Source organism: Plasmodium chabaudi (genome assembly GCF_900002335.3).
Source record: "Plasmodium chabaudi chabaudi strain AS genome assembly, chromosome: 11".
NCBI classification, from domain to species: Eukaryota; Apicomplexa; class Aconoidasida; order Haemosporida; family Plasmodiidae; genus Plasmodium; species Plasmodium chabaudi.
In genome coordinates this window covers 1,134,344-1,153,142 of record NC_030111.2, presented here as the reverse complement: position 1 = coordinate 1,153,142, position 18,799 = coordinate 1,134,344, and the positions used below count along the sequence as shown (strand labels likewise).

At 22.4% G+C, this 18,799-nt stretch overlaps 5 protein-coding genes across 5 annotated transcripts; 2 read left to right on the top strand and 3 right to left on the bottom strand.

The window, feature by feature from the left end:
• Positions 1-765: 765 nt before the first annotated feature.
• PCHAS_1132000 (mitochondrial import inner membrane translocase subunit TIM23, putative) lies at positions 766-1,489 on the top strand (the record flags this gene model as incomplete). The annotated part of the gene is made up of 2 exons (XM_735594.1): positions 766-931; positions 1,152-1,489. The coding sequence occupies 2 exons, from the start codon at positions 766-768 to the stop codon at positions 1,487-1,489; spliced, it is 504 nt and encodes a 167-aa protein (XP_740687.1).
• Positions 1,490-2,901: 1,412 nt separating this feature from the next.
• Positions 2,902-5,559, top strand: PCHAS_1131900 (conserved Plasmodium protein, unknown function; the record flags this gene model as incomplete). The annotated part of the gene is made up of 1 exon (XM_016798659.1): positions 2,902-5,559. One exon carries the CDS (start codon positions 2,902-2,904, stop codon positions 5,557-5,559), a length of 2,658 nt encoding a protein of 885 aa, XP_016654037.1.
• Positions 5,560-6,457: 898 nt separating this feature from the next.
• On the bottom strand, positions 6,458-10,225 carry PCHAS_1131800 (conserved Plasmodium protein, unknown function; the record flags this gene model as incomplete). The annotated part of the gene is made up of 1 exon (XM_731955.2): positions 6,458-10,225. The coding sequence occupies one exon, from the start codon at positions 10,223-10,225 to the stop codon at positions 6,458-6,460; it is 3,768 nt and encodes a 1,255-aa protein (XP_737048.2).
• Positions 10,226-11,339: 1,114 nt separating this feature from the next.
• PCHAS_1131700 (RWD domain-containing protein, putative) lies at positions 11,340-12,533 on the bottom strand (the record flags this gene model as incomplete). The annotated part of the gene is made up of 1 exon (XM_738770.2): positions 11,340-12,533. One exon carries the CDS (start codon positions 12,531-12,533, stop codon positions 11,340-11,342), a length of 1,194 nt encoding a protein of 397 aa, XP_743863.2.
• Positions 12,534-13,343: 810 nt separating this feature from the next.
• PCHAS_1131600 (splicing factor 3B subunit 5, putative) lies at positions 13,344-14,027 on the bottom strand (the record flags this gene model as incomplete). Its single annotated transcript, XM_016798657.1, has 4 exons — positions 13,344-13,385; positions 13,529-13,592; positions 13,707-13,766; positions 13,936-14,027. The coding sequence occupies 4 exons, from the start codon at positions 14,025-14,027 to the stop codon at positions 13,344-13,346; spliced, it is 258 nt and encodes an 85-aa protein (XP_016654036.1).
• Positions 14,028-18,799: the final 4,772 nt, after the last annotated feature.

Here is an 18,799-nt window from a genome sequence, read left to right as displayed (position 1 = left end):
TGTTATTACAAATAGGGATAATTTTTTAAATGGAAAATTAAAAATCGTTGTTAAAATAAATGTATATATAGCTTATTATAAAAAAGTGCTATTCGCCACATATTTTTCTGAAAAAAAAATATTCGTCAGCAAAATCATGACGAAAAATATACTAGTACTATTGAAGGAGGATATAATTAATTATTTTTTTTTTTTTTAATTATTTATGTTTCGACAAGTTACATATTTTCAAACATTAATTCAATTTCCATATATATATTTTTTACGTATATTTTATTTTAAAAATATAAAGTTCGTTTCCTATATATATACATAAAAACAACATGTAAAAAAATAGCACTTTAAAAAAACGGGATAATTATATAATTTTCTCATATAATTATATTTATAAATATGCCAATAAATATATATATATTTCTTTTAATTGAAAAATTCGAAAAATAACAACTGCTATGCTGATAGATTTTTGTATTTAAAACATGTATATATATACATTTACTTCCTTTACATATATAATTATGTAAAATAAAATACATTAATATGTATAAATATTTACAGATAAATTTTGTTATAGCCATATATATATGTATGTAAATTTTTATAGCAATAGCACCCAATTTAGCCATCTATATATTCCTCGATATATAGATAGGCATATACAGTGAAAAACATGATAATGCTAAAGGCGCATATAACATAAACAGAATAAAATAATTAAATGAATAATTCACACATATAAAATAAGGATACATATGCATATATATAATGGGAGATTATTTAAAAACAGGATCAGTAAATTATGATTTAGAAATATTAAAAAAAAAACCTGATAAAAAATTATCCTTTGATAAACAAAATTTATACCTACAAGGATATGGAAGACAATGGGGTGAAAAATTAGTATACAGTGTTGGATTAGCCTATGGTTCGGGTATGGCATAAATATGAGTCAACGTTTTTATTTGTATTATGGATAAGAAAATATATCAAATTCGTTCGATATGAAAAATGCTAATAAAACCAACAAAGAACAATCATTATGCATAATAAAATACCTATATGCATATACAAGCTATAATGAGAAAAACATAAGCTTGCTTTATAAATATTATAATTACACACAAAATAATTATTTTAATTTTTTTTTATAGGTTTAATGTTAGGAGGAGGGTGTGGTTTATTAAGTGGAATTGTGAAGGGTGGAAAAACAAAAAAACTTTTTTTAAATTCAGTTTTAAATTCTACGTCGGTTATTGGACCAAATGTTGCTAACCAAATGGCATCCCTTACTATGATATATTATGCCTTAAATAATTTTGTTAAGCTATTTACAAAAAATGATGAAGTATACAATTCATCAATTGCAGGTTTTTTTGCTGGGTGTGTATATAAAAGTTCATCAAATTATAAAATTATGGGAAGCTATTCAATACTTTCATCAGCTGCCTTTTCTCTTATAGATTATGGATTTAAAAAAGGGTATATTTAGACTTTTTTTTTATTAAAATGTGTATTATTTTTCAAGTTTATTTTAATATATGCTCATATGCATATACATAAGCTTATTTATTTTTATAATTAATTGTTTCTTAATTTTTATGAAATATTATACTAATTTGTAATATTGTGTAATTAAATCATATTTTTTCCAAAGCTTAGGGATGAAAAAAAAAATATATATATATAAGTATATATTCCCTAGCTTCCTTTTTTTTTATTATAATTTTTAAAAAAGCACCATAAATAAAATTAATTTACATTGTGTAATATATGCTTCATATTTTCTCTTTTTGAACATATTTTTTTATATGTATTATTTTTAAACTTAACAACATTTTTTATTGTATTAGTCTAAAATATATATAAATAAATTAATAATAAAAATATTTAATTTTAGCATAGCACACTAAATGTGGGAAAAAAAAAAAAGCATAAAAAAATATTCCATAGAAATGATCTTTTTTGGCACTATTCTTAGATCATATATATATATACATATATATAATATCATAAAAAAATATTTTTTCTTTTTATTTATAATTATTTTTATATTATTGTTTTGTTAAACTATCTACAATAAAAATGGAAAAATACAAATAGTATTAATAAATTGTTTGAAAGCAGGAAAAATTGTTAGAAATTTTTCCAAAATCATATACATAAATATGCTCATAATATAATTTTATTGCCTATGTAAGCATGATAATAGTATGGGCTTATATTTTACAATTAATCTTTTACATATGTTTTTTAAAATATATATAAAAAAAATTATATTTAACACATTTCCAAACATATATAAGAAAATACACATTTTATCTAAAAGTTCATATATATATATAATGTGTAAATAGAAGTAAAGCATCCAAGGGGAAATAAAAAAATATGCGCGTTTTTGAAACGGGCATGCGATGATACATGTATATTTGCATGTTTTATTTTATTTTTTTTTTTTTTTTTTGATTTATTATATTAATTTTTTGAAGTAAAAGGGAGAGAAATATCTTTCTAGCTTTTTGTGATTTTCCTGTACTATTATTTAGTTATACAGGACCCATATTTACATTTTTTTACTGTATTTGAATTAAGCCATTGTTTTATTTTTTTTTTTTTTATATTACACAACTTGGTTGCTTTAACCAATCAAGGCTGTTAAATATATTCATTTCGATGCTCGATGCGAAATTTATATTTTGCCAGCATATATATGCCAGTTTTTCTTTTGACTGAGACATACACAAATATGCATATACCCTTATATACTTATTTCCTTATACCATGAAATATTTGTATAACACATTTGTTAATATATGCATATGTGTTTAAATAAATATATATATTGTTTTTTTTTTTTTTTTTTTTTTTTTTACACAATTTCACCGTTTGATATAACCATTTAATATGCAAAACACCGAAACAAATGATAAAAAAGCATCGAAAAGTAGTTGGGTTAAAGAACTTCAAGGAGCTTACTCCAATATTTTAATTTCAGGAAGTAAAGGCATATCCTATTTGAGCTCATCTTTCAGTGGCGATCAAAATTTATCATCTGACGACAAAACAAATGTGAATAGAAGTCGTAGTAATAGTGAGAGTAATTCAGTGGGAGGAAAAAATGGGGCACAAAATGAAGTAGCTAGTATATCGGAAAAAAGAAAAATAATTTTTGAAGTATATAAAAAATATCATTTTATTGAAATGACAAAATTTCACACAAGCAGAGAAAAATGTACTACCAACTTTTTGAACTTCCTTGAAGGAATAAATGAAAAAATGGGGGAAGCATTAAAACATGGTGAATATAATATACATAGTTTAAATAAATTTTTTAAAGAGTTTTTAAAAAATGATGCAAATTATTATAAAAGCGCATCATTAGGAAGTAATCGAGGAAATAGTTTGTCGAAAAGTTTTATGAACATGCCAAGTAATGATAGTTCTTGTGATCAGTGCAATGCAAATTTAGAGGCAGAAAATGATCACCTCCCACATTATAAAAAAGATAATCATATAGGTAATACAATGAAAAGTCACAATTATTTTACAAATATAGATAGACACAAAAATATAAATCATTCAACCAGTAAAGAAGCCACCAATCTTTATGAATACAAAAAAAATAATTCGAATTCCTCAAAAATGAGCGGTGATTCTGATAAAAGAATAAATGTGCAAACTGATTATGCAAAAGGAAATGAACCTAATAGCTTTTGCAATATTGTACCAACTACTCATGAAAAAAAAAGCAAACCTAATGAAATGCTTATTTTTTTAGATAAAGTAATAGATGTAGATGCAAATAACTACAATTATTACCATACCATTATTAATGATTGGTCTCATTTTGGGTTCATAAACTATGTAAAAGTTATGAATAATATGAAAGCAAGTAGAAGTTTAATAGACAATGAGATATGCCAAAAATATATAATCATATTAAAAGATAGTTATATAAAAGAAGAAGAAAATCTAATTGCAAAATTAAAAAAAAAAAAAAGTGAATTTTTAAAACAAATAGATGCATGTAAAGTGTGTTGGAAATATTTTGAAAATAGTTATTCAAACTCAGAACAAATTAGATCCGATCGATCAAAAAATTCAAAAAAAAATAAATGTTCATGGTTATGTCAAAAAAAATATTTAAATAATGTAAAAAAATTAATACAAATTCAAACGGATTATTTAGAAATTATATGTGAAAGTATACAAATATTTTTTCAACTTAATGAATGGAAAAAAAGTTCAATAAAAGATATATTATGTTCTTATATATTATTATATAAAAGTTTCTTAAACATATATATAAATAATATTAATATATTATATGATTCAATATTACAAGAAAAAAATATCGAAGCATCACAATTTAATAATTTAAAAACAATAACGGATGTCGATGAATATAATCATGATAATGAACATATGATAAGACAAATACATCCTTTTAAATTTGATAAATATAAAAAAAATGAAGATTTTCCTAAATTTCAAAATGCCTTAAATTTAATTAATAATAATATATTATTTTTTAGTAAAGAATATAATATACGATCAACACTTTGTCTATTCTGTTCAAATATTAATGGACATCTAACTAATGCTGGAATTTTTAATAAATATATTGAAGGAATATTAGTTATTACTTGGGATAAATTTATTCATTTCTTTTCTAATCCTGATGATTCTTCACCACAATGGTCCTATCACATCAATGAAATAGAGATCAAACGTGCTAGAGTCATTAAAAGTAAAAAAGGTGCAAATGCAGAAAATTCCAATAATGATTCTAAAGATAAACATGGAAATGGCGAAGAAAATAATATTAAAAATGGATCTGATTATTTCCCATCTAATTCTAGCCAAAATATGAATGATTCCCCAAAAAAAGAACCCATTCCTGAAGATGAACATGGTGAAGAAAAAAAAGATATAACAGAAACTGCATCTGATAGATCATCCATTGATCAATCGAAAATTAATAATAATGAATTAGGTATTCACATTAGAGAAAAAAGAAAACTTTTACGTATTAGTGGATGGTCTATTATTTTTAGATGCAACACTCCACATATAACAGATATTTGTTATGAATTGATAAGTAATCATTTAAATTCACATTATTATAAAGAAGATTTATCATTCTTTTCAAACTTTTTTAATATTATTTCAAATGGTGAAATACAAAATGATTTATTATTTACTAAAGAAATGAATAATATATACATCCAAAATAATGATGATATATCAACTGATAAAATAGGTTCAGGAAATAGTGAAGAAAATATTAAAAATCATAATATTTATCAAAACGTTTCAAATAACCAACCTTCTTCTCTAAGCCCTGAAAAAAATAATGGATCACAACCTTATGGAAAAAATATGCAAAATAGTTGGGACAAAAGATATAATGAATATTATTCGAGCAGTCCAAACAATAGTTTATCTTTCAACAAAGATAATAATAAAAATATAAAAAATGAAAATTCACCACGTTCACAATTATTAAATGATTTTAATAAAAAAAAACAAATGTTAATCGATAATATGAACAAAATTTAAAAAAATCAATCCGAAATGTATAACTCAATCGATTATGAAAACCACGAAAGAAAAACCTAACCAACCAAATAAACGAGAAAACCCCAAGAGACGCTCATATTTGATAACAAAAAGGGAAACAACATAAAAAAGTATTTTTATATTTACCTGAAAATAGTTTGAGCATAATTTTATTACTTTAAATAAATTGACTGTTTCTAGTATTCGTCCATTTTAGAATAAAACATTATTTTATTAAAATGATAAAATAATCAATTAAGTGGCATTGAGTTATAATATTTCTTTACATTTTTTTTTGTTTTTACTAACCTTATACAGCAATCATAGTATTTACAAGGGACAAAAATATGGAAATGTTTTTTTTTTAGTCATATTTTTGAACTTATTTTGAATTATCTTAAATATAAATGTGTATATTCATATACTACATTATTTTACTTGTATAAAAATTTTTGTTTGAACAATGTATAATATGAAATTGCATAATATATTTGTAATTTTTACTTTTGTATATTTTTACAAATTTAGAAACGTATGCATATAACGACAGAAACAAAGTAACACTTATTCATAATTATTAAAAAAAAAAAAAATAGTTTATCTATGTAAATCTAAAGAATCAAAAATAGTCATAAATATGTATAATCCATATTGTATAATGAAAAGACATCACATGAATTTATTTTTATTATGTCTATTTCCCTTATTGTGGTACAAACAAATTATAAGCTAAAAGAAAGAAATAAAAAAATAGATCCTTAATTGTTTTACCCATATATATCATACATGCTTAGAACATTCTCAACCTCTATAATATCTGAAATATTTTTTAGCTTCCTAGTCAATGCGGAAGACTTTATTAATTTATCTTTAGATCGAATTGTAGAAAATTTTAACTTCATTCTGGACTAGAATGACGTGAACAATTTTTAACAAAATTTAGAGGAAAATTAAATCTAATGTTGTTATCGTATTTATTTATTTTTTTTACTTTATTAGTAAAACATTTTTCGCTATCTGAATTATCTACAATAGGCTGTTCACACATTTCTTCATTATAATTTACATCCCCATAGTCATCTAAATTTTCATTCTCACCGTTTTCATTTTCGCCGTTTTCATTTTCATCGTTTTTACTTTCACCATTTTGGGAATCATTTACATCTGGCAATGGGGACTCACTTTGCGTGGGCTCTTTATCTTGGTTATCTGATTCATCATTTACAACACCCAACTTATTTAGCTCATTCTTTATTACTTCATTATTTTCCAGTAACATTCCAAATTCTATTAGTTTGTTTTCGATATTATCTAAATGATGTTTTGTTTTTTTATGAGAAATGGTAGTGTTTCCTTCCCCCACATCTATTTCATCTAAAGTAGTATTAGCATCTACAGCAGCATCTACAGCAGCATCTACGGCAGCATCTACGGCAGCATCTAAGTCTTGGCTTCCAACATCTGTGCCATACTTGTTTGGTTGTGATTCTTCTTGTTGTTCATTATAATCTATTTTTTCTTCCTTCCTATTTACGTCCTGTTTTGGCACTTCGGTTATTTCTTCATTTTCTTTCTCAAAATAGGATGTATTTTCTATGCTTGGATTTATTAAAACATTTTTTTCCACATCCTCATGAATTATTTCATAATTATACATATCATTAAATTTGGACAAAAATAGATTATTTCTGCATATTTGCATTTTTTTATTTTTTTTTTTATCTTCATGATTATACATTTTTTTATAACATGATTTGTATAAAATTTTAATATTATTATTTGAATGCTTCAGTTTGTTTATTTCCAAACTTTTTGATTCTACTTCCTTTTTTAGTTTTTCTATTACATTATATAGTTCATCAATTTTATTTTTATTTTCATTACTAATTTCGTTCGTTTTAGATGATAAAACAATGCGTTTTTTTTGTTCTTTTTTAGTTTTACATTTCTGGTCTTTTGCTTCACTAAAATTGTGTGTATTATCTGTAGCAGGCTCATTCATTCCATCTAGACTTACTTCTTTCTGTATATTTATTTTTTTTGTGTTACTATTATTTTGAAATTTTTCACTCGTTTTGCAGTTCTTACCATCTGATGGTGTATTCACGCTTTTTTTTACCATTTCTATATCAAGATAGTTTTCTTTGTCTTTTACATTTATATTATTTAAAACAGTTTTATGGGGAGTATTATTTGTTATATTAAAAGCTGGGTTATTTAATTCTTTTTCAGTTTGAATATGCTCGTCATGAGTATTATTTTGTATTGGCTTTTTTTCATATGCTTGGCTAAATTCATTTATGTTATCATAATTTTTAGATGTATTTTTTTTTCGAACTTCTAAATTTTCGACTTTATAACTTGAACATTTCTTTTTATTGACTATATTTTCTGCACCTTTGTCTAATCCCTTAGATCTATTATATATAATTCTTGCTTTTATTTCTTTGGGGCTAAATATATTTTTTGTATATTTCATTGAATATGAATTTTGAATAAACACATATAGTTGTCTAATCATGTCTTCGAAATATTTAATTTTTTCTTTATATGTTATGATTTCATTTATTGGTAAAAGATCTATAAATAATTTAGGGCAATAAATTTTATAGTTCATAAAAATTTTCGGTTTAAGTATATTTATTTCTTGTTTATTGATTGGTATAATTTGAGAATGCATAAAATGCTTATGATTTATAGTATCCTTTTTTTCATTTGAAACTAAAATAAACATTCCACCATCCATTCCTAATTTTAACACATTCTTTATACATATATATGAATAACCTATTTCTTTATAATTATTTAAATATATAAATTTTATTAAATCTTCATCTTTTATACTTATCATTTTATTTCGTATTTTATTAATTATTTGTTCATTATTTGTTTTATTCATTTTTTGTATAATAACATTAAAAGTTTGAGGATATTCATTTATATAGACACTTTTTAAAATTCTATTTCCCATCTCTACTATTATTTGAGTTACAAAATTCATTAATATTGGTTTATATATTTTAAAATCGATTGATATATTATCTGACATATTCCCTTTTGAAAATTGAACACCTTTATCATTACTATTAAAGTTATAATCATTAATACAAACTTGTGGATCGTCTACTTTTTTGCCAATTTCATCAGAAATATTTCTGTTTATATTTATATTATAATCCATATATTTAGAGTAGTGCTTATTTTTTGTTTTAACACTTTTTTCCATTCCATTCAGTTCTATTTTTTCCATTAAATGGTATACTTCTTTATTTTTTTCTCTCAATCTGTTCTCTGATTCAAATTCTGTTACATCTAGGTCTACACTTTCTTTTCCCACATGTGTGGTGTCCTCTTTTTTATGGTGTTCATCAAAATTTATTTCGCTATTTTGTGTGTCATAAATATCGAGTAACAATTTATTATAACTTTCCTTTTTCTTTTTATATTCATTGTTTATATCTATCTCATCCAATGATGGTTCCTTTTTTACCTTCTCATTAATTTGGTAAAATTTATTATCAAATAGTTGACTAATTTTTCGATTTTTTGAATTATCTATAGTTAAAATTTTATTATTTTTTTTTAAATTTTTTTTTCTTTCCTCCCCTTGTTCTAAATTACAATTTTCCATTTCAAGCATGTCTTCAATTTTAGGAAATATCATTTTTTCTTTCTTACCATGCTTAGCCTTTTTATTAAACTTGTTATATATATAACTAGAATCGATCAAATAATCCCAATAATTTTCTTTTTTATCCTTTAAACGTAAACCTCTAACATTTTTAAATTTGCTATTATTATTGTTAAGACATATAGACTTATTTTTTAATTCATCTAAATTATTTATATCAAATTCGGAGTTAAAATTGTCAACCCATTTCTTTTGGATTCCTTTTCCTTTCATAATTTTGCAATTAACTATATTTGATTTGCACCGCTTTTTAAAATCATCTTTTTCAATATTATCATTACAATATGCACTACTGGTTCTTGTTAGATTCTCTTTTTTCAATCTAAGATTACTTTTTATTACATTTCTTAGTCTTAAAATATTTTTTTCTGTTTTTATATTTTTGTTTTTTTCTTCTAATTCGTCGTCCTTTTCTTCATATTTCCCTTTATGGTCTTTAGCACTATACCGTATTTTGTCTACTAATTCAGTGGAAGTTTTACTTTCTATATTTAGTGATGCATTTATTTCAACTATGCTGCTACTATCTTTTATATTCATCGATTTATTACTTCTTCCTTTCCTATTCATATATAAACTATTATACGGATTATTTTTTAATATATTATTATGTATATCAGTATATTTATCAATTTTAAAATTACATACATTTTCATAATTGTTCATACCTTTTTTTATTTCCTCATCTTTTTCTACTGACCTTAATATATTTATAGGATTATTTTCATTTTTCATTTCTTTACATAATAAATAAATATCCTTTTCCTTGTTATAAACACTTGTGTCATACCATGAATTATTTGAAACCCTCTTGAAATGGGCACCACTTTTATTTTTTGTTACATCACATTTTGGCTTATCACAATATTTGGGTTTAAATTCATATTTACGATAAATATTTTTTCTAAAAAATGAGTTTATATATATATCATCATCCTTATTTTCAAAGTGATATAATTTATGCATACTATTCATCTTGCTAGCTAATAAATAAGTGGAAACAAAGGAACCTAATTGAGACCAATAAAAATCGGGGCACAAACAAGAAGACAAAAAAAGTAACAGAAATAAAATATATCTGTCTATTATTCTACTAAATTTTAAAAATATACAAAATAAAGAAAAGAGAAAACAAAAATATATGCATTTATTTATTTTAAATATTATAAATAATTCATAAAATTACAAAAGTTTTAATAACACAGTTATTACCACGGAAAATATATGACTTTCAATTTCGTTAGTATTATTTTTATACACATGCAATAAAAAATTGACAGATTTAAAAATAAATAATTACTAAAAAAATATAAAATAAATTTGCAAACAATAATTATAAATTTATGTATATAAACATATCTGTGGCTTTCTTTCCATAGAATAAAAGGTTAGAACAAAAAAAGACAAAATAAACAATCACAACAATGGGCTTACTCGAAAAATATTAAAATTATTTACAAACGTGTATGCACATTTTTAGCGCTATAAAATGTGCAGTAAAACCCCATAAAATATCCACTATCCTATTTGAGAATATGCATTACAAAAAAAATGATAATAAAAAATATGTGAATAATAATATCCATATAACATGAGCATACATATTCAAACATATATAATGATGTTTTTTCTTCAATTCAACGAAAATATATCGATTATATTTCGTGCATAATTATAATTTATATGTGTGTATATATTTTATATTTTTAGGAAAAAAGATAAAAAAAAATGTAGCTAAATTTAATATTTAAAGCGATAATACATGCATACTGATAAAAATGTGCTTATATAAATATCTATGTTAATTTTTGCATATTTTTTAATTTTTATAACTTTTTTAATAATAATAAGTTAGATTATAGAAGCATAATAAAAAAATTATGAGCAAGCAAACGAAACATAATTCTGTTTGTTTAAACAAAATCAATTAAAAAAAATATAAAATTATATTATGTATTCCATCAAAATAAAGGAATGTTTATTTTAAATATTAGCATAAATCTTTTATAGACAAAAAAATGTACAGGTATAAACGGAGTGTTATATAGAGAGAAAGAAGATCAAACTGAGATCCACCATTCTATGGTGATTATTTCTTCTTTTTCTTTTTTTTGTTGTTATCACTTTTATCTTTTTCTGTTACTTCTTTTTGCTCAATAGCTAGTTCATTATTACGGGCACCATAAATTTTCATACTAGTCAAAAAGAGATCCCTTAATCCACATTCAGTACAAATATTAGATAATGTACTCATAGATTTTTGATCTAGTTCATACATATTTTTAGGCAGAACTCTCATATCATCTAAATGTTCATATTCATTTAATACAATATCTTCCATTCCTCGACAATCAAAATGTTTCCATCTCAATTTATTTAAACTATTCACATAAAAGTCTACTTCTTCTTTAGGGCCTTCACAAATAATAATTCCTGGGTATCCGATTTTTGAATATCCCCCAATCTTTAATTCTCTGGCCCATTTAATTATGCATGATCTTTTTACTTGACTTAAAATATGATGAGAATAGCACAAGCGTCTAGCTAATACTCTTTTACCAAAACTCATTTTATTATAATATATAAATGAATTATCTTGACTATTTGTTATGTTTGAATTTGAATTTTGGATGTCTATATTATTATTTAAATAGTCTTCATCTATTTTATCTTCATCAGAAGACGAATAACCTGAAGAGGCATTATTTTTTTCTGATAAAGTATCTTTATTATTTTGCAATTTTTCAACTAACTCATTTATTTTATATATAACATTCAATATTATACATTCTTGTTCTAAATAATTTTGTATATCTTTGTATATTTCTTGATTAATATAATTATTCATATCAACAGTAAAGTTTTTAACATTTATATTTATTATAATAAAAGATTTTAGTGGATAATCTTTGGGTAATTCAATTGTTATATTTATAATATTATTACAATGATCATTTTCATCATTTAATTCCATATATATTATTGTATCACGTTCTTTATTTTGTTCATTTTTTATAATTAATTCCCTGTCTCCTACATATATTAATTTCAGTGCTTCAAGTTCTTGTTTTTGTAACTCTTCACATTTAAGTAATATTTCTTTATCTATGCCCTTAGTATTTTGTTCAGAACAACTAGTCTTGCTTTCACTATTTTTGATAAAATTTGTATTTGATTTCCCAATGTTGTTATTTTCCTTTGTTCCCTTTGGCTTGCTATTATTATATTTTTTTTCTTCTTCGTTAAATTTTATACATTTTTTTGGATTATTATAGCGAAACATAGTATTTTTAAGGGTAACATATGAGATAAAGAAAAAAACACAATATTAATAAATAAAATGCGATATAACGACTTCTATCTGTACTAGCGATAATCATGTGATAGGAATAAAAAATTATTTAAATCGCTAAAATTACATGAACAGTCATAATTTTTCATCAATTATTATTATTTTTTTTTTTAAATTAAAAAAATATAGCTTAATAAATTTTTTATTAATAAAAAAAATGGCTAACTAATGGCTATTTATATGCATTAATAAAAATATTGCAAGAATATTATTTTATGTTAATGTAAAAGCAATACACGCATAAAATATATAAATGGAGAATATCGAAATTTGTATATAGATATTAATAAAACGACTTTAATGAAATTATTAAAGTGAAGAATAAGAGGCGGTACAAAATTATGCTGTCACTAGGGACATTATTAGAATAATTTTAGTTGCTATTCTGATGTTGCCTCTTTATGTTTTTATTCCTCTGATTGGTACTAATACTAGCATTCGTGTGTGAATATATTATATAACACACATTTTATTTCCATTTTAATATATTTATAATATCCCGATAAATTTATATTAAAGCTATTTTTTTCTTGCAACATTTTTTTAATTGGTATTGGTGTGTTTAAGTTAACCAAAAATTTAAAACAAAGTTTAATGCAATACAATAAAATAATTTTTAAAAAATAAATAAATTTAGAATAAATATTAAAACGAAAAATGTCAATCATGCATATAAGCATATGTACATGTGCATATATAGATCGTAAAACGCAATATAAGCGAACAAAAAAAAATTATGATTTAGTTTTTTGGGGGGCGTGGGGCTATAGGAAGTGACATATTCTGCCAAAATGAAAAAAAATCAAATGAAATGAAAAAATGTAGATCAAAAACAAAAATATAAATACTAAAAATATGTCCAGTAATAACATAAGAAAATGTAGATCTAATTTATATATGCATTTATAACAGGATATAGCTTTTACCTGGAGACAACGATATCGTATCTTAGCAATAGGCTCGTTTTCGGCAATAGCAAAATAGGCTAGTCTAAAAATTATATTTTAAGAATATGGCAATATAAGTATAGTTGAAAAATTGCTAAATGAATATGCATATATATATCATACATTTTATATATTTTTTCTTGGCATTTAAAAATACCTTGAATAATGGCCGACATGAGATGCTAATGTATCCCTGTGAATGTTTGTTAACCATTCCCTAAAATTTACAAAAAATATACATATTTAAGGGATTGGAATATATAAAAACTTATGCAGACCCACTTTTTCTATTTATTTCGAACGAAAACAAAAAAGTTTCATAAGTATATATAATTTTTCACTAAGCATATCATCGTTTATTTAATTTTCCTACATATTATGCATACCATCTAGTTGTATCCGCGTGTCCAGAGCCTTGATACTTGCTCTGCAAATGTTCCAATTGCGCATGAATATTAAATCTATCAAATGTAGACATTTTTAGCGTCTGGCAATATTTCTTATATATTAACTAAGTTATCTTATAATGCGTATACGTATATAATATACAATGCTCGGTGTTTATTCTGATTAGGTTTGAATTAATTTATGTTAATTTCCAGATATTTAAACCTTATCAAAAAATCAACTACGGTTTTTTTAATTATAATTCAATAGCTATATTTTGGCTATTCAAAAATTGAATTTTCTTCGTAAAATTCTCTATATATTTATATAATTAGCAGCTCATATTGAAATTTGGATAATTGTATGACTTTTTTTCTTCCTTCTTCTTAAAGAAATTTAAATGAAAAAAACAAATATATAATTATGGAGGAATATTTATTTTTTACGATATTTAATTGGAAAATAATAGCATTTATTACTCCAAAAAATAATAAGAATATATCATAATTTGCTGGACTATTATTACTGTTATGCATATAGTAAAATGTGATAAAAAAAAAAAAAATAAAATAAAAATACAGGTAAAATAGTATACTAAAATTTATTATGATTATTTAAATGCAATATATATGCTGCTAATCTTTTAAAAAATATCATAAAAAATATATATTTTTAATTTTATAAATTAACCTCAAAATGGAAATTAAAAAAAAATCAAAAGCATACATGAATTAAATAAAATTTTTATTATGCAATAATATAAAAACTAAAAAATGCCTTTATTTGGTACAAGTATGTGCCATAATTTTTATGGTGTATTTATAAGTTACAGAGTTGTATATATTATTTCTCAATTTTGTAATTATATGCATTAGTATATTCCACCATTATACATTTTCAACATATATATATGATTAGTTATCGCTTTCCTCATTTTATATACTATCAAAACAAATGGGAATAAGTATTGTCTCATATTTCAAAATAAACGATATTACTTCAATTTATTAATTTTATTAGGATATGAAAATAAAATGTCGTACCGTTTAAAACGTATTTAATGGACTTAGCATAGAAAATGATGACACACATATGAGTCAAACAATAGGCTTATAACCAAAATTACGTGAGGCCTGTTTCTCATATTATAATAGCTACAACTGGGGTATCCACAAAAATATATTCCTATTTAATAGGATTAATCGTTCTACATATTTTTTAAGAGGTTTATATAGGGTTCATAGTATGAACATATTTGTTCTTTATATGCACATGTGTTAATGGCTGTAAATAGTTACAAATTAATGCTACATAACAACATTAATAAAACAAATAAGACTAATTTATGTATAATTACATGAGAGGGATATGTATATGATGAAATGAAGGGGAAAATATTCCACATATTATGCATAAGACAGAATTATTTTTAATAGATTTTCCTTTTTTTATTAAAATTCATCGATTTCTACATACTTTATAATTGTTATAAAATTTAAGATATTATACTTAAAATTACAGTTATTATTTTCGTCTTTTTATAAATTCTCATACCCTCCCAATGATATTATATACATACATATCAATCTGAATATGTTGTTTAACAATTTTTAAGCAAATAAAACAGTGTGAAAGATTGTTGTTTTATCAGCATATAGCGTTATCAAATATAATAAACACCTTATATTTTAAAATGTGCCAAAAAATCGAAAGAAAAAAATACATAACAATTATAATGTTAAATATAGTATTTCACAGCATGACCAACCGTTTTATTTTTATTTTTTTATAATTTTATTAAATTTGCACATTAATAATATAATATTTTTTTACCACACCCCATACATATTGCATATTATCTTAAAGAACAAGTTTAAACATTTTAAAAAATGTATTATGGCAGTATTACATACATATGTTGACAAGCCCTTAGAAATATAGGGTGATCAACTTATGTATATTATGAGCTTATGAAATTGCCTTTAATAATTGGATATTCATTTTTTTTGATAAAATATTGTAAAACAAGAACATAAATTTTAATTTATAAAATAACAGAACATATCCAAATTTATATATTATATGCAATTTTTTAAATAAAGAAAAAAAAATCGCAAATAAGGTAAACTTTTTTTGTTCTAAAAATTATGTATAATTAATTTTTATACAATATTACAAAAATAAAATTCTGTTAATAATAATTTGGGTATGCAATACGTAAAGTAAAGCAGTATATATATATGCAATGCATATAATATGAAATAGCACTGTTATATATACGTATTATTTGATATTTCTTCCATATTAAAATGAAAAAAAAACAATAAAAATTAATATATAAAATTGTAATATTATCAGCCTATTTTTTATTGCATATGTTTTTAAAAATAATTTTTTTTACCATATTAAATAAAAAAAAATAATAAAATAAACATGTATACATATTAAATAAGCGTTTTGGATTTTATTATTTTTTTCCATTTTATTTTAAAATCAAATATAATTATATATATTTTTTGTATGACAATAAGGAATGGCTTATTTATCTCATCCATTCAGTTCATACTGCTTATGAGTTATTTCCTCTTTAATTATTAAAATTAAAGAAGTGAGAAAAACGAAAAAATAAAAAATTTACAAGAGTATTAAACAAAAATTGTAAATATAAAAAAAACATTCAAATAGCAAAATAGCAAAATAGTAAAATAAAATAACAAAATAAACTTTCCTTTGGCCTTATTGATGTTGGCATATAATAATGAAATGAAAACTTATTAATATATAAAAAGGGGTACTATAAAAATAGAAAGGAAAAAAAAACATAAAGTATATATATAATAACTAAAATAATAAATATATTTTATTGATTTTAGTATTTTAAGGATTTATTTTATAACAAAATAAATTCCTTTCTTATCATAGATCCCCATTATATAAAAAAAAAATAAGCTAATAAAAAAATATGCTCTCTTAAATTTCAAGTTATATAATCTGAATTTTAAAATTCGCAAGAGAGCATGGAATAAAATTACATTATATAATATGTGTATATTTATATACATACGATTACATATATATATTATGTACATATATTTAAATACATACACACATACGTATACATATTAATATATATCATAAATGTGTGAATGCATTATGTTATGAAAACAATCTAACTATTAGTTATATATTAATTCATCGATTTGCGTATTGAATTATATACATTTTAAGTATATATGTAAAAGCACACTATACATATATCTATATGATACGCAATTATACAGTTATATAAAATATAATAATAATATAATAATCGCTCTCATTCCTTTTTTTCCCTTCCTTTATGAATATATTTTCAAATTGTTGAAAAATATTATAATAATATTTGAGAAAATATCAAATAGGACATATTTTTTTTTATACATTATATAGAATGTAAATAGAGTATGCCTTATTTTTCTCACCAAATTAACAAATCATTTAAGGAACAAAAATAAAAAAAAATTATGTAAACATATAATAAAATAAATATTATAAAATATTATTATACAAATTTGAAGAGGTAAAAAAAGTGCTTATTGAGAATATAAGACCATGGATTATTATATATATATGTATTATTATATTTCTGTTTATTTATTTATATTTTATGTACATATATAGGTATCCATTTGTGTATATATAATACAAAAAAATGTTTGCAAACAATTATTAGAAAAACATTTATACTGCAAAAATAAAGAGAGAAAGCGTAAGTTATATATTCGTTATTTTTAACTCGACTCTTTTGTTATATTTTTGTATTTTTATTTTTAGATTTGTTCTATACGTATCAAATATATTTCATAAAAATTATATATTTGTACAACACTATAGAATGCTTTTTTTTTTTGGATATAAATAATTTGTGGTGTGCTCTATAATTTTTTATGTATATATTCCCACTATTTTGTATTTCCATTTTTTATATTAATATAATTTAATACAAAGAGAAACTAGCCATTTTGTGTATATAGACATTTTATTATTTGTATTCATGACATATATATCCATTTCATTTTGATATAATACAGTTTATTAAATTTATAATAAATGTTCTAGGTATTGTATGCAGAGACGTATATTAAGGATTCTGTTTTTATTTGGAGTAAGAAAATATGTTTGTATAATTATTTGACAAAAAAAAATTGTAAAAATACAAGTTACACAATTTTTAATTAACTTTATTTATACACCTACACAAAGGAAATGGACAATAATTATAATACCATTTTTTATTTGCTTTTTAATGCATAACAAATTTTGAAATAGGAGTAAAGGGGTGTACGAATATAAATTAAAAAAAATAATCACATCGAGAAATATACAATATAATAACTATAAAATTATATTTATCGTTTTTTCGAACCTATTTATAAAACCACAATATGCACACATGTGTGAATATTAACAAATCAACATCCTTTACATCCTATATATTATATATATTACACGAAATGCATAAGTAATAGTATGTATATATGCCCTTATAATACCTACATAGTTATTTATACCAGCAAATATATTGTAGAAGATAATTTATATTTTATTTTCTTCCTAATATATAATTACAAAATTGTATATTTAATTTTTCTGTATTTATTTAAATAAAATTTAAAGTAACCATATTCCATATGCATACATCCATATATTTTGCTAGTTGTTTGTAGACATACTTGTAAATATTTAGATTGTTATACATAAATTTTATTAAAATCTTATTACAATTATATTTAAAAAATATTAATTTAATTAAAATATATTTTTGTAGTTTGTATATTTATACCTATATGTGCACCCACGAAACAAATTAAAATTTTTTTAATT